Source organism: Neopsephotus bourkii, unplaced genomic scaffold (genome assembly GCF_033783945.1).
Source record: "Neopsephotus bourkii isolate Nb327-2 ecotype Australia unplaced genomic scaffold, CSIRO-AGI_Nbou_v1 NB_1749, whole genome shotgun sequence".
Taxonomy (NCBI): Eukaryota; Metazoa; Chordata; class Aves; order Psittaciformes; family Psittacidae; genus Neopsephotus; species Neopsephotus bourkii.
This window is the reverse complement of record NW_026902223.1, coordinates 670,384-696,965: the sequence shown is the minus strand read 5'-3', so window position 1 is coordinate 696,965 and position 26,582 is coordinate 670,384. Positions and strand designations below refer to the sequence as shown.

At 54.3% G+C, this 26,582-nt stretch overlaps 1 protein-coding gene across 7 annotated transcripts in view; it reads left to right on the top strand.

Moving 5' to 3' along the window:
• Window positions 1–12,399, top strand: part of TBC1D16 (TBC1 domain family member 16) — a 28,987-nt gene extending 16,588 nt beyond the window's left edge. For 5 of the 7 annotated variants that reach the window (XM_061377451.1, XM_061377446.1, XM_061377447.1 and 2 more), the window contains 9 exons: window positions 4,275–4,472; window positions 4,981–5,128; window positions 6,147–6,314; window positions 6,938–7,086; window positions 7,872–8,006; window positions 9,093–9,279; window positions 10,379–10,558; window positions 11,115–11,261; window positions 11,756–12,399. In XM_061377451.1, the coding sequence (XP_061233435.1) occupies window positions 4,275–4,472; window positions 4,981–5,128; window positions 6,147–6,314; window positions 6,938–7,086; window positions 7,872–8,006; window positions 9,093–9,279; window positions 10,379–10,558; window positions 11,115–11,261; window positions 11,756–12,001 (1,558 nt within the window). In that variant the 3' untranslated portion in view covers window positions 12,002–12,399. Of the gene's footprint in view, window positions 1–302; window positions 591–4,274; window positions 4,473–4,980; window positions 5,129–6,146; window positions 6,315–6,937; window positions 7,087–7,871; window positions 8,007–9,092; window positions 9,280–10,378; window positions 10,559–11,114; window positions 11,262–11,755 lie in introns of those variants that run through there. The other 2 variants (XM_061377452.1, XM_061377450.1) reach the window with 2 other exon arrangements.
• The last annotated feature ends 14,183 nt before the right edge of the window (window positions 12,400–26,582 follow it).

Below are 26,582 nucleotides of genomic sequence, written 5' to 3'. Positions count from 1 at the left end.
AATGGGAAGCTGTGGAACGAGCTTCTGGAAAGTCCACGTTGACATTCGTGTACTTTGTACTGTGACGTCCTGGACAGTTTTCCCCAGGTTTCCCCCACAGATAGGGAGAACTGTTGCATGTGTTTCCATGTGTTTGCAGACATATGGACACGCTTCCATGTTAAGATGTTTGACATTCAATTTCAGATATTCTGGTCAGCCTTCTGTCCAGATTATCCAGCACCTTTTTCCCTATTCTTGATGTCAGTGGAGGTGTGTTCTGTTTGGGCTGTTCAATATTTAAACTTCAGGTTCCAAATATTTCCAGCCACAGGGAGAATTTAACACAATTCTTCACCCAGCATGTTTCACAATTCATAATACACGTATATCATCAAGGGCACTGTTTTACCAGGACAACAGATTTGGGTTCCAGCTTCCCCATATCCCCTGACTTTGTACACTCACTGCACTAATTTTTTGGGCATTTCAGGATAGCTTTGAACTTTTATTGATGGATTATTCCTTTGAAGGTACCTGTCTTAGACATTTCAGGCAGCTGATGCAGCCACTACTGTTTTACCTTGCTGGAAAGAAGAGAGACCTGGAAGGTCAGTGCCTGTGGGGAACAGTGGAGAAACAGAGAAATGCTAACCCCTGGGGAGGAAAAGGGGCATGTAATTCCCATTACATGGATGCTCATACATTATGGTGATACTTATTGTCTGTAAATGATGCTTCAGCAGCCAGCATGCAGGAGCAGCTCGGGCTGTAAGCAGAGCTGTTATTAGTGAAGGTGTGCTTGGTGGTATGCATGGTGGTGGAGAGCCAAGGAGGAGGGTTTGGCTCTTGCAAGAGGCTCTCTGGGATTTGGGTGGTGCACACTGACAGCTTAGGTAACTGCCCCATCACAGCTGTAATCTTCAGCCCCTTTCCCTCTTATAATTACATTTGTCACATCGTGTTGTAAAATGAGTTATTAGATCTGTGTTGCTGAAATAGTCTTGCCATGCAGTCGGTGCAGGTCTCTGCCCTGGCTCTGTAGCACAAGTAATAATGGGGTTTGTCTCTCTTTATGTTCTAGGTGTGTGCAAATGCTTTGACCAAACAGTAAGTTGGGTCCCATTGCTGAACATCGGAGGTCTCCCTTGCAGAGTGGCTGACCCCTTGGATCAGCGTGTGGTGGGAGGACAGTGGGTCTTGACACAACACTTGCTTTCTCAGGGGCTATGAAGCTGGAGGGATTCAGATATGGTTGATGGCTGTAGTTGATTGCTGAGTGGTCTTGCTCAGCAGCAGGAATGAGATGGATTTTGAGACAAAAGAGTAATGGGACTTGGGTGAGGGGAAAAGGCTTGAGCGGAATCATAGAATCACAGAATCACTGAAGTTGGGAAAGACCTTTAAGATCAGGACCTTTATTCCCAAGGACCTTTGCACTTGTTCTCTTGTCCTTTGAGCAGTGCTGTATCTTAACTGGTGCTGTTTTTCCTGGGTTCTACAACCCAAATCTCTCCGGAATGTTCCTCCAGCTATTTTCCTTGCAGTGCCAGCTCCCTGCTTCTGCAGGGCACTCTGGTACAAATTCCTCCTCTAACAGATGAATAGTCTGACAAACAGCGAATTCTTCCCTTGCATCTGTGGATCTTGTTCCTGGTTAAAGGACTCCCCACATCACACCGTTAGCATTGATCACACTAGTTCTTCTTACTTACTTACAAAATGATCTCAATATTATTTTAAACAGAAGTCCAGCAGATCATTTTCTTTTTTTTTTTTCCCAATCAATATATACAGGGGAAAGTAATTTCAAGCAGTGAGGTTTTTTCCTTAACTTCCACAGTCTGCACCAGTGCATAAGGTTGGACTCTGCATCTGCACTATGTGTGAATGCACATGTCCATTGGCCTCTCAAAGGGCACAGGGTGCACAGATGTCTCTTTCAGATTTCAGCTTCTACATCACTGAAGGCCCTGGAATTTCCTGGGCTGCACACTCCGAGGCTCTGTGCTTTCACTTGCTGGCTTTCTGCTGTCCAGAAAGGGTAAATGCACTTACACATGTTGCCTCACATCGCTTCCCTGTGTGTTGGGATCATGTGCAAGCTTGTAACCAGTGGCAGGATGTGAGCTGCAAACGTTTGTCTGGAAGAAGCGTTTGCAGGGTATCCCACACTGCACGCTCCAAGCCCCACGTGCCTGGGTAGCTGCTTGTACCTGAAGCAGATTTTGGTTGTGCAGCAGAAGGAACTGCAGCTGGCAATAGCAGCTACACAATTCCCGGGATGAGAGCGAGCCAGCCCAGCTGTACGGGAGCTCTTGTGTCTTGGCAGTCATCTCTCTGCTGCTGGTTGTTCCAGATGATGCTCTTGAAGAACAGGCACATTGGCCTCTGGGATGAGGGAACCGCAGGACAATAATCTTGGAGCCAACCTGGCTTCCAGCCCTTTGTCATCCTGACCAGTTCATCTTTGCAACAGCTTTAGAAAATGTGTTGCCTCTGCTTAGTCTTCAAGCTGGTTTGAGTCACCTCTTCCAGGAAAATCCTGTGGAACCAGCTGTGGCTGTTGTGAAGTGTTGCTCCATAAATACCAGCTGCTTGTAGCGAGCAGCCCAGCACAAGCATCTCGTACCAGGACTCCTGTTACTTTGGCACTAACATGAGGTGCTGAATGTTTTGGAAAGTGTATGCTGCAGCTTTATCAGCAAGTAATGCTTGATTTGCCTAGAAAGGCTGGACTAGATTCAAGGTTGAAGTCCCTTCCAACCCTGTGTTCTGTGGATCTGTGATTCTAGGGTTTTCACAAAGGCCAGTACAATTTTAATGGAAAAATCCCCAGGTGATGGTGTATAGCCATGCTTGAGACTGGAAGCATCCCGATGTCCAACCTAGAAAACCTGCTGTCATTCCTCACTGAGTGATTTGGGGTATGTTGTATGAGCCTGCTCACATGGAGGTTCGGCCATGCCCTATCTAGGACCTCACCCTCCGAATGGCTTGAATGCAAGTTTTGCTTTGATGCTTGCTTTCAGCAACCTGGAGCAGCAAAACTTTATGGACAGAGTAGTGAAGCTGCTCTTTTAGCTGAGGGTAACCCAGGCTTGGTCTCATCTGCATAATGCTGCACAACTAGAGGAGGGGGCCTGGGGATTTATTTCCCCTGCGTGTGGGCACTGAGGTTTTGAGTCACACGTTTGAACAGGGCAGCACACAGGGGCATGGATAAAAATTTAACCCACAACTAACTGGGATGTCCGGAGACCTGTCCATTGGAATGCAGTGACCTGAACCATGGGTGGATGCTACAAATGAGGCTCGTCCCTGTGGAAGAGGCACTGTAGCCAGGCTTGGAGAGCATACTGATGTGGTGTGCTGCAGATGCATGCTGAGTGTGTGATTTTCAGCGTTCAGTGCCTACATTGTTAGATAAGCGGATTAGAAAACATTGCATAAAGTGGCATTGCAGGGGGCTGTCTTTATACCTGCTACTTGCCTTGTTTTGCAAACCCTGATTTCACAGCGGAACCCATTCAGAGCTTGTGCTGAGATTGTTCACATGTATTGGCCTTTTTAAGAATCAAGGGGTCACAGTTTCAGATTCACTTAATTCTCAAAGCAGTGATATTTTTCTTTTGGGATCAGGGTTGGTGGTGGGTTTGTGGGGCTTTAAATCTAAACTCTTTTTAATCTTAAGGATGGATGTATGGGATGCAGTGGGCTCATAGTGTGGTGCGAGCAGTCGGCTTCACTTTCTCTGTGTAATTTCCCACTCCTTCACTCTCCAAAGTTTCACTTTTGCAATGGAAACCATTTGCCTGAAGTTCATACACAGGATTCCAGGTCACTTTGAAGGGATCCTGCAGCTCAGAGCTCTGTGGCGTGGCTGGAAAGCAGGCAAGTGCCGTTGTACCGGCTCCCCAAACTGGTCCTCGTGCTGTGCCAAGGAGCAGGGACAGGCTATTCCTTGGAGGAGCCTGGCTCTTCCCACGCTGGGCTTCTTCATTTTACCTCCTCAAAAGTCAGTTTGGTTTTGGCTCTCCCCGGGTCTGTGTGCAATTTATGAACAGACCCAACATAGGATTGTTTTTAGGGATGGTAGGGAACTAATATACATTAAAATAATATCATCTCTTGTGTGGGCTGGCAGTTCTTGACTCCATAGACCTGCACTGGATTCCAGTTCCAGAGCTCTGACGAAAGATCTCTAACGTGGAGCATCTGCGGTTATTGCATGTAACTGTAGTCCTCTTGGCTGATGTCCTGGGGGGTTTCTCCCTCCATGCTCCTGTCTGCAGGGACACGTGTGACAATCACTTGACCTGCTCCACCAGCTCTGCCTCCAGCCTCGACACCAGTGCCCAGTTCCAGGACAATAACGGGCAAACACAGAGCACCAGATGGGATGAACAGCAGAAAGTATTTGCCCTCGAGCAGGTCTGTGGTGTCTTCAGAGTGGACCTGGGACAAATGAGATCCCTTCGCCTCTTCTTCAGGTGAAGTGTTCCTCTGTGTGGCAGTTCTGTGTGCATGCTGGGCTCTGGGGGCAGATGGCTTCTGCCATCCTCCTTGGAAGACTGCTCCTGGTTGTGTCCAGGAGAGCAGGCGTCAGCCTTCCCAAGGAGAGCCTTTGAATTACAGCTATAGGGCCTAAAGGATTTTTTTGCCTAGTACGGTAAAGGTTGCTCTTGCCTGTCTTACCAAAAACATTTCACATAACGGTAAAAGAATGCTGTTACCAGGAGTGGAGCTTCTTGGGGAAAATAGTCACTATGGCCATGTCATGCAGTCATAGAGTATCTCAAATTGGTAGGGACCCATAAGGATCATCGAGTCCCAGAGTATAAAATCACCTCTGTGCCCTGTTTTAAGGGATAACTTGGGGCTACACTTCCTTGTAATTTGCTTCCCACTCCCTCTCGTCTGATGTTCCCCTTCCCACCAGGCCCCTTGCTGTCCTGGGCAATAAATGCAGGTTGCTCTCCCCGTTGTTTCGTCCCACAGCGACGAGGCGTGTACCTGTGGGCAGCTGGTTGTTGCGAGCAGGGAGAGCCAGTACAAGATCTTCCATTTTCACCATGGTGGCCTGGATAAGCTCTCCGAGGTGTTTCAGCAATGGAAGTACTGCACAGAGACCCACCTCAAGGACCAGGTACCTGAGCAACGTTCACGGCACAACGAGGGTTTCCAGCAGGTGTTTTATGGGTTTTTAAGCATTGAAGCGTGTTGGAGAAGTGGAGCAATGAGTTCATGTCAGCGAGTCAAGCAGATAGATACAATGCATTGCATGTTGTTTAGGATGGAGCTGTGGGTGGGACGTGAGGTCTCTCTTGTACTGCTTTGCCTGTGGAATGGGGGGGAAGATAATCCAGAGACTTGCACAGGTAGGTATTTGCTAGACCCAGCAGGTCAGCTCAGGGCTTCAGGCCTGTGAAGGGGGGGATCTGCAGTGGTAGGTCTGAAATTCTGGCAAGAGTCTTTCATCCATTTTGTGCACCATAGCACACTGCTTGGGAAATGTTTTGACAAGGCATCTGGCCATATTTTGTTCAATCTACATACAAATGTGATAAGAGCTCTTTAATTATCTGTTTAAGATACTGTATGTGCTTATTAGAAACAGTGATTTTTAAATTTCCATCCTTCCCACAGAGCCCCCTGCTGCTTTTCTTATTATGGTCGCATGGGCTCACTTTTTGCATTGAACAACCTTTGATTTTTAAATTAAATGTCAGCTGCAGTCTTGCACTGGGATCATGAGTGCCCTTAGAGAGCCTGGCAGTGCAGTTCCCTGCTTGCCTAACAGCAATCCCTTTGTATATGGCCAATCATATGTAATTTATTGCAGTCATTCCTGGCAGGGTGAAGTTTTGCTGTAAGCAGCATTAATTCAGTTTCAGGTCAGGGATAAGACTGGGGGAGGAATGGAAACGGTTTTTTTTACCAGGATGAAGCTGGTTTGTGGCTCTCAGATTTTTAATTATTCTAATCACTCTCACTATTGTAATGGTCGGAGTCTAAAAACCCCTCCCCAAGCGCGGTGCCTCAGTGCTTAATCCTGCGGGAACCATGCAAAAAGGTTTTCCTGCTCTGAAAATCGCTGGGTTTCACACTCTGCTGCTACCCCTGGCTCCTGCCTCCAGCGTTCTGCTGTCTTTGCCCCCATTCAGCAGCTTACAGATGAGAGGACGTGTATGCAGTTCTCCATCCGCCGCCCCAAGCTGCCCTCCTCGGAAACCCACCCGGAGGAGAACGCCTACAAGCGCCTTGATGTGTCTGCCTGGCTCCATCACCTGAATGAATCCGGACAGGTGGAAGAGGAGTACAAGCTGCAGAAGGTGAGGGGTGGTGCTGCTGCTTTGAGCCTTTTGCTATTGCCATGGAGTGCAAGTCCCCAGGTGGAAGCTGCAAAAGTTGGGGGCAAGAACTGGGTGTTAGAGTCTAAAGACTGGTGTGTAGTGCTCGGCTGGGAGTCTTCTGGTGACTGGAGGTGAGTCTGGATGGTAGAGAATCTCCCTGCCCAGCTTCTGCTGCTGCTTGGAGTGAGTAAACCCAAGTGTCCAGTGCCAGCCGTGTTTGCAAAACGCAGTGTGAACAAATCAAAGAGAGAAAAATGGAGACTGCTGTATGAAATGGTGCAGGTCCTGAGAGAGAAGTTTGCAGTGAAATGCAGTGTCTCTAAGATTGGGGATTAAGCCGTGACATGAGAACGACACGTTAATCATAGAGCCTCTCCAGGGGGGGTTATTGACATTGAAATGAGCCCGATTTGTGTCTGGTCTGGGAATAGAAGGCCAGCACTTTCCCTCTAAACATGTGCAAATTGCAGGAGCTTGAATCAAGGCGTCACTTGTCAGGAAAGAACTGCAAAGCCACCAAAGCATAGTGGCGGGCAGTTTCTTGTTGCTGTTTTGGGGAGTGTTAAAACTGTACCAGCCATAACTTTTGCTCTTTCTTCCAGGCCATTTTCTTTGGTGGGATTGATATTTCTATCCGTGGGGAGGTGTGGCCCTTCCTGCTGCACTACTACAGCTACGAGTCCACCTCTGAAGAGAGGGAGGCACTGAGACTGCAGAAGAGGAAAGAATACTTTGAGATCCAGGAGAAAAGGTAACAGACCAGCTTCATCCTCCCCTGCTCATCTCTGCTCAGGCCTGACGTCGCAGTGAGACTGCTGGTGACGTACAGTCTCTGCCTCCTCCTCCTCAGCAGAAGCTGATTGGAGTAGAGAAGTGAGAGGGGTGGTAAGGGAGGTGTATGGGGCACAGCTGAGCTCTTGAGGGTCTGGAGCTAATACCAGACCCTCAGACTCAAATGTTCTCATCTGTATTATTGAAACAGGCTCATCAGTGCCACGTAGGGAAGTTTATCTCATAGGCAAGACTACGAGCTTAGCATGCACTGAAGGTGGAAATGGAAACTTACAGTCCTTTATAAATATATCTGTATATAAAAATAGGGAAGAAAGAAGGATATCTAATTCAAAGAAGTCATTACTGCAAGAACTGTACGTTGTAACCCAGTTGTGGGTACATTTCAGCTGGAGAGGGACAGCAGTATTATTAATTAGGAGACAATCAAAACAGAGTGGTTAGTTCTGGTGTGCCGACCACGAGGAGCAGTGCAAAGCAGAGTCCAGCTGCTTCTGAAGTGGAGTTTATCACAGAAAACCCATAGTATCATCCCGTTTATAGCCCAAGAGGCTCCTTCTGGTAATCCACTGGACAGACACTGCTGTTCTGGACAGGCCTGCTTGTCTGTTTTCCAGGTGATGAGAAAACTCTGAACAGGAATGGTTCTTCTCTGCAATCTAAAGCTGAAATAAGGCTTTTTGTTCCTTGTTTCAACCATATTCCTCTCTTGGCAACATACTGCTGTTGCTGCTCGATTTCCAGGCTCTCCATGACTGCAGAGGAACAGAAGGACTTCTGGCGTAAAGTACAGTTCACGGTAGATAAAGACGTGGTGAGGACTGACCGCAGCAACCAGTTCTTTCGAGGGGAGAACAACCCAAATGTGGAAACTATGAGGTGAGGTGTCTGATTCCAGTGACCCAAGCAGCCTCTCCTGCTGAGTGCATAGAAATCTCAGTAAGCTTGGCTCTGGTCAACTGCCTTGGGAGGGCTGAAGAACACCACGTGTATGGTGACTGGTACCAAGTGGTGCAAAAACAAGGACTTCTTCTCCAGTGCTTCCACTGCTGCTTTAGCCATGTACTTCTTGATATAATAACCCTGTTCCCATCACCTGGCTTCCCTGCACACACAAGCATGGAAGAGATATGAGCCTTCTCTGGCTATGGGAGGGTCATGGATTCTGCAGCAGGGCTGTGGGCAGTTGCCTGGGTCTGTGGTTCTCCTGATGGGGTGGAGGATGAGCACAACAATCTGCTTCATGGCTGTGTCACTTGTAAATGTGTGTCTATGAAACAGCTGGAATTCATCTGACAGTATGGCTTGGAGCCCCATAGGTGTGTAGGTACCATCTTTCCTTTCCCTTGGGTCTTTCATTTCTGTCCTCTTAGTCTTTTTACGTTCTACTTTTCTTCTTTTTTTGGTGTCTGGGTATGCAAAACCTTCTCCTGACATTTATTTCACTGGAGTGATGTTTGCAGCAGGGTTTATCTCTATGTGTTAAAGTAGGGTTGTGTGTCCTTGTACCTGAGATGTTCTGTGTTGCTTGTTCCTACTGCACCGCTCCCAGTGGGCTGGAAAACAGGACCCTAAAGAGTTCTGTTCAGATCAGTTGTCTTATGCTGCTGTGTGCTGTCCAGAGCTCTTCATGTCCATCCAGGAGTCTCTTTGGATTGATGCAAAATGTTGTAATCCTAAAGCAAGGAGAGTTAGGTATAGTATTAGTGTATCTGTGCTAGTTAGTGCATGCTTCTAGGTACAGTCCTTTAGGGAATGCGGTTCTGTGGGGTGCAGCATGATGCAGAGCTGCTCAGAAGTTCACGAGCCTCCGGGTGCAACTGGAGGTTAATGTTTCAGATGGCAGGAGTGATCTGTTGCTCTTTTGCACCTTGCCTGTCTCAGCCTGTGTGGTAGCAGCTGGCGTAGAAGGGAAGGGGCCCTGTGCTCTCATGTCTCACCTCTCCCTTTGCATCTCTTCTCCAGGAGGATCTTGCTGAACTATGCAGTATTTAACCCAACAATTGGCTACTCCCAGGGGATGTCTGACCTGGTTGCCCCACTCCTGGCAGAGGTTCTAGATGAGTCGGATACTTTCTGGTGCTTTGTGGGACTGATGCAGAACACAATCTTCATCAGCTCACCCCGGGATGAGGACATGGAGAAGCAGCTGGTGAGGCTGAATGCTGAGCTCCCTTCAGCCCTGTCTTTAGCTTCTCCTCTCCCCAGTCAGGTTAGAAGGATGCCATACAGCAGTTGCTGGGCTGTTGGGTTCCAGCATGCTGAATCACACTCCAGAGCACAAAATACCTGATGGATAAAATTGATCCTGGGTGATCAGGGCAGTTACAGCCAATGAACTGTCCGAGAGGTTACCTTGGCTATGCTAGAGGCTGCTGATTCAAGGAATCTTGTATGATCAAATGTGCTCAGGATGCTGCTTGCTTTCTCTTTGTACTGCCTTCAGGCAGTGAAGTCTCACAAGTTCATTTTTGTCCTGATTCTGGGGCGTTTGGTGTGAATGAGGCGGAGGAACTGATTGAGCTGCAGCCCTCTCCTCTGTGGGGTTGGTTTTGCTTGGGGTTTTTTTGAGGTTTTAACATTTTAAATAGATTTTTTTAATTATGTCCAAAAGAAAAGCCTGATATATCTGAGAGAGCTCCTTAAAATAAGGTGATCCTGTTATAAAATAGCAACTTTTTAGATTCTAACATGAATGTCAATTGTTTTCTGGTTAAAATCCTGAAAAAGCTGTTCTAAATCTGAACAATCCTGCCTGGATCATCATGGCACCAATTTAAAGTGGTAAATTTGTGGTGGAACCCCCCTGGGAGGCTGCTGGTGCAGAGCAGTTAGTTATTGCACAGATTTATGCACTGTAGTGGGCCTGTATAGTCAGGCTTTCCAAAATCACTTCCATATTGCTCAGCCTCTATTGAAATGAAATACTGCCAGAGATAGCTGTGTCCTTTCTTTTCTCTGCTTTTTAGCTGCTTTCTCAGCCTGAATCTCTCCCCTTCTTTCTTTCCACAAAGTGGCTGTCAGGGGGTTTTCTTTTTCCCCTCCATCCTTCCTTGTGAAATAGCTGCTGTGCCCTGCAAGCTCTGGCCTTTAAAGATAGATCCAGTAATGCTGCTGGCTGTGCTGTAAGAAAGGGACTGTGAGAGAACTGTTGCCAGCTCTGCAGGAGCCCAGGGCTGGCACACAGAGGGGGGCTCCTTGGGATGGTGCCGGTCCCAGTGCAGGGGCTCACCTCAGAGCATCTATTGCAGATGTACCTGCGAGAGCTGATGCGCCTCATGCACCCGCGCTTCTACCAGCACCTTTGCTCCTTGGGAGAGGATGGGCTGCAGATGCTTTTCTGTCACCGCTGGATCCTGCTCTGCTTCAAACGGGAATTTCCAGATGCGGAGGCGCTGCGCATGTGGGAAGCGTGCTGGGCTCACTACCAGGTAAGATACCTGGTGATGGGCACAGGGCAAACAGAGCAGCAGCAGAGCAAAGCCTTTGCTGAGCCCTCACCAGCTCAGCAAGCACTGCTTGTTTCAGTAAAGGTTCTTAGTAGCAAAGCATCCACAGTAAGTAGGTGCTACAGAGGGTCTGTAATCAGCCAAGAGGTTTATCTGTGTAGCAGGAGGACGGAGCCCTGCCTCTCCTGCTTCAGGATTCTGGGCTTGAAAAGGAGATGGGTTTTTTGTTTTGTTTTGTTTTGTTTTCTCCACATTTGCTTCTGAAGCAGACTTCTCTCACACAGCTGGAAAATGCCTTCCCCATCATCGCTAGTCTGCTTTGAAAGCTGGGGTGTAAACCTTGCTGCTGTGCTGGAAAGGGAAGAGACTTTGACTCAGCTCTGGTTCAGAATTCACCAATAACTCATGTTCTCTGTACCAGCAGGCAAAACTGAAGGAACACAAAGGTGTCACTCAGGACATGCTTGTGGAGAGGGGGGAGGTTAAGCCAGACTCTGCCTCCACCTGCTGTACTCCAGCCCCTGGTTTCTCATTGCAGACAGACTATTTCCACCTCTTTATCTGTGTGGCCATTGTGGTGATTTATGGAGATGATGTGATTGAACAACAGCTGGCCACTGACCAGATGCTGCTGCATTTCAGCAACCTGGCTATGCACATGAATGGAGAACTCGTACTCAGGAAGGTAAATGCCTATGTGCTGATGTGGGCTGAGTCTCGGGTCCAAGAGATGAGTCAGAGCATTGAGAAAATCAGGGACTGATGCTATATCTTTCTCATCTCCGGTCTCCCCTGCTTGCAGCCTGGGAGGGCGGGATGCTGCTGTTTGCTGGGAAACAAGACTGGAGAAGTAAGAGGTAGTTCTGGAGTGCTTGGGTGGTAACAGGATGGCTGGGATGACCCTTGCATGTGCTGAGGGAAACAGCAGACAGAGCTGTTCACCTCTGTGCCATGGTCTCCAGTTATCTCAGGCTGGGAGAGACCACAGGCCATGGGATGTGCTTCTGCTGTGACACGTCAGTGTCCCAGTGACCTTCGGGTTTGTGTTCAGGGGGGATGCTCCTTTCCTGAAGCTTTGAGTCTTCTAAGGTAGCGAAACAAGAGGATGGGATGCGAGGCCACGGGTACCTGTGCTGTCCTTCGTCCCTGGTGAGGACTGACTTTGTCTCTCCCTTCTAGGCAAGGAGTCTGCTCTACCAGTTCCACCTGCTGCCCCGCATCCCCTGCAGCCTGCATGACCTGTGCAAGCTGTGTGGGACAGGAATGTGGGACAGTGGCTTTATCCCTGCTGTGGAGTGCTCTGGCCATCACCCCGAGTCTGAGAGCTGCCCGTATGGGGGACTGGTGGAAGTGTCTTCTCCCAAACCAGGAAGTGAAGGCAAGAGAAGCTTGAAAACACGGGACGTCTTTGCTTTCCGAAAATAGCTGTGGAGGAACAGGGTGTGCAGAGGAAGAGGGAAGGGCAGGAAGGATGTGCATAGGAATGAATATTGAAGACAAAAATGGAGGGGGGTCTTGTCGAGGCTCCTGAGAACACTGAAAGGTGAAGAATGGAAAAGGAATTAAACCCCTCTACAAGAGAAGCAAATTCCAGTGCACTGGCGCTGGAACCTGAACAAGGTGCATCAAACCAGGAAGGGTGTTTGTACGTGTTTGGATTTGTTTTGTTAGAAACATGCTTTTTCTAGCTCTTACCAAGGAGTTTTTATTCTGCCTCTGGGACTGGACTGGTTCACAACCAGAACTTTGCTACTTGCTGATGAGAAATGAGAACACTAAAGAGAGCCAAGTGCAACCAGCAGCGTTCGTGGGTCAGGCAGAAGGAGCAGCCTCTGTGATGTCCCTTCATCCAGAGCACACCACGCACACGTGCTCTGCTTCAACCAAAACGTGCAGCTTTGTGGCTTCTCTCAAAAGCCATAAAGACCATTTTAATTATACTCTGCCAAATATAAAACTGCAGACTGTTGGGATTGCAGGGGAGGTGTCTGCTTTGTTGGCGGGGCAGAACTGATCACCTAAAGGTCTTGTCTCTTGCCTTTTTATTGTTTTATATGGTGTTCTGCTGGCGTGATTGTTTCATCTCCCATTTGTACAGGACATGTACAGCCACACGTCTTACAGCACTGCTTTTCTGTAGTCAGGGTTTTCATGGACACCTTTCAGAGTTTACTTCTTCATGACATTACAGTAAAGCTGTTCCTTTATGCTGATGACTACAGACTTTCAACACTTGCTTATGGAAGTCTGTTGTTTCCAGTGTGTTTCCCATTGTGTTTCCTTTGGCTCTTCCTGATTACTGAGTATTCACTGTCCTTACCTGTCCTTGCCATAGGCTGCAGCACATACACTCCAAGTGGGCTTTGGGCTCTTCACTTGGTGCCACTTACGCACCCGCTTCCCCTGCCCAAAGTGAAAATGAAACTTGGTTTGTTTCTGCTGAGCTCTGTCTCTGGTAAAGGTTTCCCTGAGTGTTCCTGAAAGGACAGAGCGGTCCTCCTCTCGTCTTCTGCAAGTGGAGCTGGGGCCTTGAGCACAGCCATGGTGCCAAACGTCCTCCAGTGACATCGGTGACATCCAAAGCTGTGTCCTGAGCCAGGGAAACGGTCTCCTTGGAAGAATGAAAAGGAGACGAGGTGAGAGCGGGCTGTGCTGCTATGCTGCATCCCTCTGCATGGTGTATGAGGCCTTGCAGCCTTTCCTGGTTGCCTTGCACCCTCACAAGAGGCTGGCAACTGGGATGCTTTCTGTGAAACCAAGAGCAAGCTGTGTTCATAAGGGGAAGATGACCCGGTGAGGCACATCCCAAAGACAGGCTGCTGTGTGGCAGGACAGTTTGGCTTCTGATTTGTGTGCCTTTAATTGAGAGGGTGAAAACCTCCCCTTTGAGGAGAGCAGTGGTGAAACCTGCTGCAGCATGGCACACGTTCAGAATGGCCCAGCTTCGAGAGGTGCCGAGGCTGCAGGATGTGCTGGGGTTGTAGGAGGTGACACCTCATATAAGGGCTGGTGGCTGCTTTGCTGCAAAGGGGGGGGTTCTTTCAGTTTTATGATGTTCCATCATATGAAAATAAAGGTCTGTGTGAGGCGTCTGTGTGGTGCATTGCTGTGCAGGCTGCTCTGTACCTAATAGCAGTTTGATGCTGCTTGAGTTTTTCCTTTTGCAGCTGTACAAGATGTGTTGGGTGCTGGGGCTGTGCTGCTCTCCCTGGGCTCTGATGATTTCATAGAATCCCAGCCTGGTTTGGGTTGGAAGGGCCCTTAAAGCTCCTCCAGCTCCAATCCCTGCCACTGGCAGGGACACCTTCCACTGGAGCAGCTTGCTCCAAGCCCTTCCAGCCTGGCGCTGTGTGGCTCAGTGCATTCATCAAGATCCAAGCTCTTAAGTGGTGGCGGCTGAATTAAGGTCAGAAAAACCACAAGTCAGAAAGCACCAGAAGCATCTTCCCATGGAGCAGCATGGTAGCAGCAGGCAGGCACCAGCTCCCCATGGGGACAGCAGGACCCGGGTACCACTGGCTGTCGCCTCGCCTCCTCATGCCAGATGGACATCTCTAAGAGGCCATCGCACTGCTGTGGCTCATTGGCCAGTGTCCAAGCTGACGGATGCCTCCCTAGGAGAGGCTGGTGTGGGCAGACCCTACCTGGGCTTACTGGACACTTGCAGTGAGCTGGGACACACCAACAAACACCGACCAGGAGATCTGGAGCTGGTTTTGCTGCAGCCGTTGTTCCCAGCCTCTCAGAGACAATAGGAAGAGATGAAGGAGATAATGTTGAGCACTGTTTTTCCACTATTAAAATGCCACTCAGCAATGTGGAAATCACTCAGCATTTGTTTAGTTAAAGATTCTGCACTGCAGTTTCCCAGCACGTGGAAGAAGTTGGGGTTTCTGTTTGAAGTGATGCTCGGCTGTGTGGGAGCACATCACCGGGACCAGCGGGCCACTGGGACCAGCAACCGTGGAATTCCTCTGCATGAAGGAAAGGCAGCAAGTCAAGTGTTGGACAGGAGAGCCCGTTTCTGAGGTCCTTTTGACCTGTCTCCAGGATCCCCTTCTCCTTTGTGACTCTTTGGAGTTGACACAAGGAATAGAAAAGAATCAAAGCTTCTGGCCTTGACAAAGGAGTAAAGTGAATCCTGGGAGCAATGACCCTCACGTGGCTTCTCTCCTCAGTCGCTGCCCTGTTCATTGCATTAGCTGCAGCTGAGCAGCCAAAAATAGACCCTTGCAAAGGTAAATAGTCAGCATAAGCCTCTTTAGACTCAGCTTTGAGCTGACGCATCCTCCTGCCTCCCGCTGCCGGGGGGAAGGGGCGAGCAGGAGGGAGCCAAGCAAGGCTCTGATCCTGCAGTGAAGAGCAGTGCAATGGGGAGCCCAGTGTGTGCAGAGCGATGGGAGCACCGCATCCTGCCCCCCTGAGCCCTGGCACTGGGCATGGGGCAGGGATGCGCCCGTGCTGCTGCACTGGGGAAGATCTGCGGCTGTGCCTGGAGGCCTGGGCCTCGCTGCCCGCTCCGGCTCTGTTTGGACAGGGCTGTTTGGCTGCTGTGTGCCAGGGGCGCTGCCTGGCCGATGAACGATGCCAGCTCACGAGAACAAAGGGACTCACCTGAGTTATTGCAAGCCCCAAAGAATTTAAACCCCAGCTTGGCTTGTCCCTCATTAATCCCCATGGCTCTGCTTGGGTCATGAAAAGGGACCAGTCCGGCCGGCTGCGGTTCATGGTCACATCCTGCTGCAGGGCGCTGCTCCTGCCCTGCTGCTGCTGCTGCTTTGGGGAGGGCTCCGCTCCCCGTTCACTTCTCTCATTTAAGCAGTCAGAACCACAATGGGGGAACAGAAGCAGAGGCCAATAGGAGCTGTGCCAGAGGCACCGGCTTGCACTTGCCCCAGGGCTACCAGCGGCTCCGCAACAAGATCCCATGGGAGCTGGTGCTGCCCGTCCTGGGCATGCTCAGCCCTTCCCCAAAGTGAGTGGCAGCCCAAAAGCTGCTGGGTCTCCCCTTTCCCTGTCCCTGGAGCTGCTCCAGACCCAGGTCACTCCTTAGGTGTTTTTGTGGCCAGTTTTCTTGCAGTCTGTGCCACAGCCAAGAGCTCCAGCATCATCCAGGTACCCCAGAATCACTGCTCTTTGAATGGAGCTCGGTTCTCCTTGTGGTGAAAGGCGACTCTCTCTTAGTTCGAGCTGAAAAGGGGCTTTGAAATGCAGTTCTGCTGTGAAGGTCTGGGATCTCCCACTTCAGAACCTCTCCAGGTCCCATTGCTGAGCTCTGGCCTCCTTCAGGCCATGCCTGCTGCCACGCTGGCCTTTCTACCATGTCCCCCATCCCTCACCGCGGTGCCTGACGTCCTGGTTCATTTCCCTCCTCTGCAAACTGGTGTTTTCTAACAAAAAATCAGGCTCTTTTCCAAGCTTGTCGCCTGCCCCCACCCTCAGCCCCTGCCCATCACCGCTGCTCCTGGCCCCTGCCCCGCTGCTGCATCCCTGCTCCAATAGAGGCCAGAACTTTCAGTCTGAAAGCATTTGACCTGTAACCTGTCTGCAGCGTTTGCCTTGAGGTGCCCACAGGAGCTGGGCACCGTTTTCTATTGCAGGAGCTACCTGAGGGTGCCGTGGTTGGGAGCAGCTTCCCCAGCCCAGTTTTGGGTGAGCACATTCACCTGCCAAGCACAGAGCGCTTTAATAAGGAAATATTTGGGTAATGTTGTCACAAAGCAAGTCCTGGGTGAGGAACCCAACAGACTGGTTTGGGTCTGGGGCGAGATGCTTGAATGCACCCAGCTCCAGGTCACTCACAGGGGCGGCGCTCATGGACCAGCCCCACTGCAGCATCCCTCACCAGTCCTGGGGGCAAATGCCACCCTGGTGCTTCAGCCCAGGGGTAATGAGAACAGATGTTGGCTTGAAACTGATAAAGCAGTGATGGCAAGAGTGCTGGAGTGAGGCTCCAGAGCGGAGTTTGGCTGTGCAAGCCTTTGAGCTCTCTGGCTTGGAGAGGGAAGCAGGGGCTATGCTGGGCGCTCACCCGTGGCACCAGGGCAGGGACTGTCCCCAGCCCCTTTTCCCTCTCTTGGGAAGCTCAGCCCCATGCCTGGGGAACAGGGGGGATCCCCCATCTATGTTGGTTTGTTTCCAAACCCGTCACTGTCTGCAAGCTGCTGCCATTTCAAGTGATGCTCTGCAGCTCACCTTTACAGCAGAGGTCCCCCGTTTCCCCTGGCCACCTCGCTGTCCTGCGCAGCACACGGCCATCCCGTTCCATCCATGGGACAAAGCAGGACACCAAAGTGAAATGCATCCTCCTGTTAAAGCCCCCAGGGCAGGGACGCATGAGTGTGAGCCCTGGCCTGGGATCTGCTTTCACACTGGGACCCGCTCCAGTCCGTTGCCCCATGGGGTGTCCTCCCGTGCTTTGCTGGGTTCGGGGGGTCAGAGGAGCCCCAAGGAGACAACCAGCATCCTGCCACAGGTGCTTTCTTGAAGCAGATTTAACCAAGGGAGTTATTGGCAGGGAAATGGAAGGGATCTGGGTCTCTGCAGCCCGGTGGGACCCATGGAGCCGTCCATGACTGCGGGGGCCCTGGAGTGACCCAGTGGCACCGGGTGCGCCCCAAGGCCCCGCAGTGAGCACAGGGCAGCCCAGGCAATGCAGTGAAAGGGACCTGGTGTCAGCCGGCACTTCCAGGGGTGTTCTTGGTGCCTGGAAGAGGTTCTCCGGCCACCCCTGACCTCTGCGGTGCCAGAGGGAGCCGAAGCCTCTCGCTGGCCCTTCTCTTGCCTTGGGTCTGTCCTTCAGGAGCCACAGAGGAGCTGAGCTGCTCCTCTTGCGGCTGGTGCTTGACCGCCCTTGGCAGTGACAGGGGCAGGGGGGGAGGCTCTGGGCACTGGGAATCCGCCCAAGCCCTCCCTGCTCCGGAGGTTCCCCCCTGTTCCCACAGGTTGGGAGCTCAGCATCCGCAGGGACACACAGGGCGGGGAGGGGGGTGCTGTGCCCTGCCTGCACTGAGCCAAGGTTGGGCCTCCATCCCCTCCCGCGGCTGTGTAAGAACAGGGTCAGGCCTGGTGCCCACAGGAGGGGTCGCAGTCACTGTGATGCGAGCTCGGGAAGGCTCCGTGCGCTGCCGGGAGGAAAGGGTTAAGGAGCTGCCAGAATGAGACCAGGGAATTCAGCTGCTGACGCAGGTGGGAGATCAGCAGGGAAAGCATCCGCACACAGGCACCGCAGCACCACCGGCACCGCTGAGCGGGCTGTGAACGGTGACAAACCCACCCCACGCAGGGAGCAGACCGGGGCCTGGGTGCCACCCACGAGCACCCTGGGGTGCCCACCCTGCTTCTTGCTGCCAAAACATGGCCTGAAGCCCCCCTTCTGCTGCAAATCGCTGCTGGAAGGATGCTCCGTGGTACCTGGATGCTCACAGGCATCACAAGGGGAGGCAGAGCTGGAGCCCTGCAGGGGTTGGGCACTGTGGCAGGCAATGAGGGACACATGTGCTGAGCGCCTGGTCCTGAAAAATCACTTGTCAGTGGTTTGGGTAATAAAAAGTCTTGGAACAAACAAGGCTGAAATCGGTGACACAGGAAGAAATGGCCAACCAAGACCTGGGGCTTTGGGGGCTTTTCCCCTGCACGGGATGGGATTGAACTGGGGATGGGATGAGGGCGCCCATGGGACCACATCACGGCTCCTCCTGAGCTTCACAGGCAACACCCAAAAGGAAGCCATGGCTGCGAGCAGGAAGCAACAAGGGGAGAAGGACCCTGTGGGGAGAACAGCCCCGCAGGAAGTGGGGAGCAAAGAGGACCGGCACATCCCCCCCCCCCCGGCACATGCAGATGGAAGGAGCAAGCCCGGAGCTTGCCAGGGCTGGGATGGCCCCGAGAGCCCTCCGGGATGGGGCGGTTCCCATGGACCTGGGGCCGTTCCCTCGCAGGCTGCGGCAGGGGCAATGGGGCCGCGGCTGCTGCGGGGCTGTGGACCCGGCGTCACCTCGTGTGCGGCTCCTGGTGCTGAGGGCTCGGCGGGGCAGAGCTGGTGCCCGGCCGCGGGTGCTGCCCCTCCAGCAGGCAGCTGTGGAGCCGGGCCCCGAGGCGGTGTAATGGGATAATCGATGGCCCATTGTTGCTGGGCTTCATTTCGTCGTTCCGGCAGGGAGCGAGCAGTGTGACCGTGCGGAAGCACGAGCAGAGGCGAGGGAGGGACCAGCGCCCTGTGCCCTGCAGCCAGGGGCTGAGCGGGCCCCGGAGCCGGTCTCACCGGGGCTGCAGACCCCGACAGCCACGTGTGGGGTGCAGGAGGTGCCATCACCGGGGGCTGCTTTGCTTTGTGTAATGCCAGGTCTAAGATGGCTGCAGCCGGGCTGAGCGTTACTGCGCTGCCAAAGCCCCTTTGCCAGCTCAAGCAGGAGCCTTTGCCAGCGGCCCCAGGCAAAGCCACACGGGAGGGATCCCCCGCGCCGCTGGATGGGATCTCGGCCCCTCGCACGGCCCCAGCTCCGCAGCACCCACACTTTGCCCTGCTGCTGGCGGTGCCCACCCCGATACCTGGGAATCGCCCTTCCTCCTCACTGTTTATCTTCCCCGCATTCCTCCGGGCTGGCTCACACCCACCCGGCAGCGCTGCTCACGGTCGGGCTTTCCTCCCAGTCCCTGCTGTGTGATGGGGCTGTTACCTGCCCCTCTCTGCTGTTCCCTCTGTGCTTTGGTCAGTGCCAGAGCAAGTTCCCAGAGGGAATGAGTCCTGCATCACCCCAAAATTCCACTGCCTCCACTTTGCTCCTCCCTGTTGTCCTCTGGAGCTGGTTGGTTTAACTGCATTTACTGCAGGTACTGCACATCTGCTGGACCTCAGCTCACTGAACACCTCCGAGCTCTGGTCCTCAGCTTGTGTTACTTTGGTTCAGCCAAAACATGCAGACACACCACTGCTGTATCTGCCACCCCATAATAACCTATCGAGGTTACTGCTCCTTCCCCTCTGCCTCAGCTCCTGCCCCATCCTCTCCCCTTCAAGACTCCTCCGAGCCCAAGCATCCCCCGGGATGGGTTCGCAGCGTGATTTCAGCCTGGATTTCACCTCCATGCTCTCAGCCCGTGCCAGTCCCTCCTGGTCCCTCCGATTCCCAAGTCTTGGTCTGTGCCCCCCCTCCTGAGTCAGTCTCGGCTGCAGACACCCTCCCTGATGCAGGGACCGTCCCTGCCCCTCGCCAGGAGCGACATCCAGAGCAGCAGCCCCGACCCCGCAGCCTGCGAAGGGCCCTGGAGGCTGCGGCCAGCGGGATCCCGGCTGCAGCTCGGGCCGCGCTCCTGCAGAGCCGCGCAGACGCGCTCCCAGCTCCCCGCGCACCCATGGGTGCTGGGTGAGGGTTTGCCCATGGCGGCAGCCCCCGGGACTCCCCAGCGCAGCGGCCGATGCGGCAGGAGCAGCCCCAGCGCCCTCCCAACGCTGCCTTTTATGGCCCTGCTGCAGGCACAGCCCAAACATGGGCTGAGGAGCGGCGGAGCTGGAGCAGCCCAGGGCTGAGCTGCACCGTGCCCGTGTCGGCAGCACCCCCCTTACCTGGGGGCTCCCCGAGCGCCCTGCACTGCTGCATCCCCATCCCCCTGCTGCTCACAACTCCCATCCGTGCCCCATACAGCCCCATCCCTGCCTTGGACATCCCCACATCCGTCCCTGGCTCGGACATCCCCACATCCATCCCTGGCTCGGTATCTCCCCATCCATTCCCACCTCGTGCTCCATCCACACTGTGCCCAGTGTGTTCACTGTGTTTTCACACCTCCCTGTCGCCCACAGGGGGGATAAGGCTGCTGCAAGCGGTGGTCCAGGGCTGAACCCCGCTGTCCCCTCCAGTGCAAGGAGGCTGCACGTGTTGTGTATCCTGGCTGCGGGCAGTCAATCCCCAGGGACGAGGACAGTGGCTGTGTTTTAATGACAGAGCTCCATGAATCAGCTCTGCAGTTGTGTGCCCGCTGCAATCCCGCCTGCTGGGCAGACCATCAGCATCACCAAAGCCCTCGGTCCCAGGCTGAAGCCGCAGCTCTGCCCTGGTCTGATGCTCACCTGCATCCTCTGCATTCACATTGGGCCCTGCTGCTCTTTGCTGGTCAAAGCAGCCAAGCTGCTTGGCTTAGCTCATTTCTCACATTGTCCTGACTCTTCCCAGCTGCTGGAAGCCTGAGACTGCCTCAGCCCCCAGAGAGTCCAGTGCCAGGGAGGATCCCCATGAGGGATCAAGCTGGGGATGACCACAGCCCATGCTGCCAACCTGGAGGATGGTTCTCCAGACTGGGACAGCTCCTTAATCTATCGCAGGGAAACCCAACCAAACCCAACAGCTGGAGCACGGAACTGTCCCAAAAAGAGCTCTCAACCTGTTCCATCGAGCTGATGGAGCTCCCACTGCACGGAGCTCCCTGAGAAGGTCCATGGGCAGCCAAAAAGCTGCTCCAGTGTCCAGCAGCAGTGGGGGTCAGGGATGGGCTGTGCCAAGGAGGACAGGATGAGGCACGGTGCTCCCATGAGTGCTCAGCACATGGATCCCCATCAGCAGGGGATGTGGGGTGGCTGCAGGAGGGCAGCAGAGCTGCTGCATGCACTGCGGGTAAAGGGGTGAGCTCAGGAAGCGAAGCATCGCTCATGCTGCCCCTGCGGATGCTGGAGTTCCCAGACCCTGCCCAGCATCCCCAGGGGAAACCAGGCAGTGAGCAGCAGCCTAAGAATAGGTGCCCGGGGCACAGAGAAAAGGGAAATGAGCAGGGTCTGCAGCTCATCAAGGAACAGCCCCGGCCCAGCCGCGACCCTGCTCAGCCTCACAGAGGTTTCCCCTGCCCAGAGAGGTCCTTGATGGGGGGTTTCTCGGGCTGCAGAGCTCTCTGGACAGGAGCATCCTGCTCTCACCGTGATGGTGCTTTGCCACTCTCCTGTGTGTGAAATCCAACACCTTCACCTGACATCCAGCATGGAAAAGCACCCAAAGGTCAGGCACCAGCACCCGCAGAGCCCAGGACAATGTCATTAAGGGCTGGGACCTCTCCCAGGGAGGGGCAGGGCCAACTTGAGTCCTTTAGCAAATACTCAGCTCTGTACACCCAGATGCAGGCAGTCCTGTATATACACCAGTCCAAGGAGGGGCCGAGGTTGGAGGAGCCAGTCTAACCAGTCAGCCACCAGTGTGCCTCCCCAGTAGTGCTCACCCAGCTCCTGCGTGGCTGCTTCACCCTGGTGTGGGCCGGGAGCCCAGCGCCTGCTCTGCCCTGTACAACACACAATGGACTTGCCAGTTATCCCGGAGGTGTAAGGGATGTGTCCACACTGTCCCATCTGCATCCAGCACAGGGCTGAGCTGCCTGCAGCAGCAACCACGCAGGGTGCCTGAGCCCCACGGATTGCCAGGAGCAGGGACACGGAGTGGGGACCCCAGCACTGGGACACACGGTGGTGGCTGCTTTGCCTTGAGGCCCACAGCCCTGTGGGTCTCAGTCTCCAAACACAGATGGGCTCCCTCCCCCGGGCAAACGTCCTTCGAATGGGTTTGATGGAGCTGGGCTTGGGTTGCACCAAGCAGCTCCGTGGCAGGAGCTCTCTGGTGACCCTGCAAGGCACAGGGCGGGCAGCACGGCCGGAAAGCTTGGTGAAAGCCTTGAGAGCAGCAGCACCCGGTGCAACCCGCTGCAGGGAGAGGTGCCCGGGCAGGCGCTGCGGAACCTCCTTGCAGCGGGCACGGGCTGCGGCTGCAGCAGCCGAGGTGATGCTCGAGCAGCAGCAGGAAGGAAGCGGCAGCATCGCAGGGAAGGGCTGTGAGAGCTGCGCCGCTGCCTCGCTCAGGTGCAGGAGGATGGAAACGGCCTCACCACAGAGCCACACGCGCTTCCTCCCTCTGCCCGCCCCGGCGCAGCCTGCACGCAGGCGGCAGCGCCTTCGGAACTGGCGCACGCTGGTCACAGCCATGGATCAGCCAGCGGGGAGAAGCACAGGGGCAGCAGCACCCGGTCCGGTTGTGGGTGCTGGATCCACCACAGCAGCTCCCAGCTCACTCCCAAGGGAACCACGTGCCCGGAGCAAGGATTCCGTGGCCGTTTGTGTGAGAGACCCAAAAGTGCAGCCGCAAACCCGCGGATGGCACGGACACAGCACCAAGCGCCGGGAGCTGCAGCTCACTGTGCCACCGGCCAGGACGCCACAGCCCTGGGGAAGGTGTCTGCCCGTGGCAGGTTGTTTGAACTGGATAGGGTTTAGGGTCCCTTCAACCCAGTTCAGTCTGGGATTCTGTGATCCATGGTTATCCGTGACCACGCACCCTTTGCCATGTGCCAGCCTCGCCATGTGCCATTCCCAGACCGCAGGCCAGGACAAGTGCTGACACAGCCCTCGCCTGCCCTTCTTCCTGCAGCTCTCCCAGCGGTCCCAGCCCAAACCAGTAATTACCACTCTTGTCTGTGGGCAATTACCCATCACTGCCCGGGGAGCGGAGGATGCGGCATCACTTGGGATCAGCGCCATGGGGTGTGATGGCTCTGCCAGAGGAGCCAGTCCCAGCAGCGGGTGGTGCCCGCAGCACTGGTCCTGCCATGGGAGGGCTGCAGCTTTCCCTGCTTCCCTTTCCCTCCTCCCCATGCCCTGTATCCCGGGAGCAGCTCTCCACCACACCAGTCCCCCTGCCCTTCCCAGGCAGCTCATGGCAGCACCCTGGTGCAGGAGCACTCTGCACGGCTGCAATCGCTGCAATCACAGCCAATCAACCTATCAATCAAGCAATCAATCCATCAACCAGTCAATGTCTGCACTTAACTATCTTGGCATGAGCAGCACAGCTCCTTCTATAGATGGAGAAGGCTTCCTGGGTGCTTGTCCCTGCCAGGAGGAGCAGTTGCCTGGGTGGGTGCTAAGGGGGTTTGGGCATGGGATGAGGCCATTGGGTGACCTCTGGGTGTGCTGCCCCCCAGGAAGCGCAGCTGAAGCCCCTTCTCCCTGCTCAGAGGAGCAGCCTGATGTAGGGTGAGCAGAGCCCGGCACTGCCATCCCCATGGGTGTGTGCAGCCCAAGCTGGCTTTGCAGCCGTGTGAGTGGAGGAATCAGGTTCTGCTGCATGTGGCAGCTCCAGTGGTGCGCTGGTGCTGAGGTTCGGGTGGTGTTTATCTCCCATGATGGGTGATTTGGGGACTGGTTTTCCCTGTGTTTAATGCTTTCAAAACAAACTTCAGGTCGAAGTTTCTGATCTTCTTTCAGTTTGCTCATTGAAATGTCACATTCAGGCTTCTGTGCTCCAGAGCCCCGGCCCTCCCACTGAAGCCATCTCCCTGGCCGCCCATGCAGAGTCAGAGCAATCTGAGAAGCTCCTGTAACTGTCCAGCAACTGCAGCTCCATCATCTGCCCTCATCCCACCATCAGACCACACAGGGTGAAACCCGTGCCCAGTGACTCCTGTGCATGGTCAAGGCTTTGTACCAGATCCCAACCTTGGGCTGTTTCCTCGAGAGGGATGGGGACCCTCCTGCAGGTCTGGGCTTTGACTCACTTCACTGGGAGCAGGTTGGTGGCTTTGCTCATTAAGGAGTGTGGAGGCCTGGCTTCTGCTTGCTCTGATGGGGGAAGCATCTGCCTGGAGGCTTCTGTCCTTGCACCTCTGGTGTGAAAGGAGCTGCAGCTTTGCCCCCTGGCTCCCAAGGAGAAGGGGATTTCTTGTTCTCTGGAGCCCGTTGGAGAGTCGGGGGGAAGCCCTGGGAAGCCACAGGGGTAACTCCTTCCCAGAGCCGCTGTTGATGGTACTGGTATTTCCAAACCACCACCTGACCTCTGCTCTCCTCAGCAGAGCCTCCTGCACTCTGCAATGGGTGCACAGCTCCCATGCGCCTGGAGAGGGGAGAGGAGAACCCACGCTCACCCCAGGGCTGTTACGCCAGGGCCAGCCAGAGCCATCCTGGCTCCTGGGCTGTGCGTGGGACTCTGGTGCTCCCTGCGTGGCTCCTGCTGCAGAGGAGCCTTTGTGCAACACGCTTCACTTGGGTTTGTGCCCACAGTTCCACCCGACTCCAGTGGCTTCTTGTCTGGTTTTGTGGAGCGGCCCCGAAGCGGAGCTGTCTGGGGCTTGCAGCCTGCGGGTGCTGCTCGTTATCCCATGGAAGTGCATGGGGCAGACTGGGGAAGCTCAAAACATCTCAGTCCTTTCACAGGGCTGAGCAGCTCCTCTCTGCTGCCACCAGTGACTGCAGCCTCATGGAGGGACATGCGCAGCCCCACTGCTGATGGAGAGAAACCTCAGCACTGCCCTTGGCTGCAAGGAGCAGCATCGGCTTAAGTGGTAAGAGGTGGAAGAGAGCTCGGAGCTCAGCCCTTCGCAGGGCTGCTCATAGGGCAGATGATGCACACCGGGCTCCCTGCAGTGTGCAGGGGAAGGGTCCGATCTCCCTCTGCCCCACAGCCCCTGAGTGGGAATGCTTCCCTGAGTGGGAATGCTGCCCAGTGCTCACCGCCTGTGCTCTTAGGCAGTCTCATGGTTCATGGGGCAGGCAGGTGGGTGCTGAGTCCTGTGCTGTGGAAGGATGCTCATGGCTGGGGACAGAGGGATTCCAGTGCCTCGTTCCTCTGGATTTCTCCTGACTTGCCTGCCTCTAAGAAGATTAAGGCCAGATGGTCTCTGAGGCACCCATGCCCAAGGCTGGGGGTGAAGATACAGCGGAGAAGGGCCCTGGGGAAGGGGGGCTATTCCCATCCAAGTTCCCAAGGGATGGAGTCTCCTGGAACCTGCTGTTGGGTGCTGCCCTCCCTGCAGCTCCGTGGGGCTGGGCAGTCACCTCCTTCCGTCAGGGCTGCCCCACCCACGGGGGATTCCAGGGTGCCCACGCCATGCCCACCCCGGGTACCTGTGCCACGTGTACTCCGTGCCTCAGCCCCCCACGGGAGCAGGCTCCATTGTGCTTTGTGAGCCGCTGTGGCAGCGCCCAGCGCACCGACGCGTGCCTCATCGGGGGCATCCTGCAGGCAGCCTCTCCTCCTCCGGCTGGGGACCAGCTCCACAGGGAAGATTCACCCAGCATGGCCCCGGCAGCGGCTGCAGGGATGCGCTTGTGAAGCCCTTTGCATTTCCACGTGATGACCCAGTTCGGGGTGGGTTTGCCTCTGGGTTTTCCACTGCTGCTGCCTCGGGGTGGGTGGTGGCAGCTCCAGACCCTGCTGCTGTGCTTGGGGTTAAAGCCACCAGCTTGTTCCACACTGACATCCCCAGCCTCGAGTGCTCAGCCTCTGTGAGCGTCACAGTGCCAGGCACCCCGAGCACCCGTTTTCTTCCTGCTGCAGTGTCTGGAAACGCTCGTGTGTGCTCCACGGCCCTGGATGTTTTCCTGAGAGCACTGAAAGTAAACGGTTTGTGGCAAAGGGGGTTCTGCTGCATTAGAAAGCCCGTTACACTGGGGGCAGGGCGGGCGTCACTTCAGCTGCTGGAGTGAAGGTGCTGGGATGCTCCGGGGGTTTTCAGTGCCTGTGCTGGAGTGAATTCCAGCCCAGCTGCCAGCAAAGCTGTCTCTTCCCTCATCACTTGAACCAGCCCTGGCCAGCAGTCACTCAGCACCAGGGGTGGGTTTGAACCGTGAGGCAAAGGGGCAGCTTCTGTTTAGAAGGAGACAATAATTGCAAGTCAGATCTGCTTGTTCAATACTCTATTGACAGATTTGCCTTGGCAACCTGGAGCAGGGTTTCATTGTCTGCATCTTACCTCATGGCATCCTATTGATTGAGTGGTGGGTTTTGTTTTTGTGGGTTTGCTTTTCCCCCCTCCCCAAGCCTACCTACTCGTCCCTTTCTTGTCTCCAGCACGGTGTTGACCTCAGCACAGGCTGTATTATAACCTGATTTCAAACTGGCCACAACTCCAGATGTGAACCAGGGCTCACAAAAGCAGAAAGGCAAACCCAGGAGCCCCATTGGCCGTGGCTGTGGGTGACCAGGTAGGAGGAATGAATGGGACCAGCACTCCCCCCCTCCAAGGACACCCACATACAGGA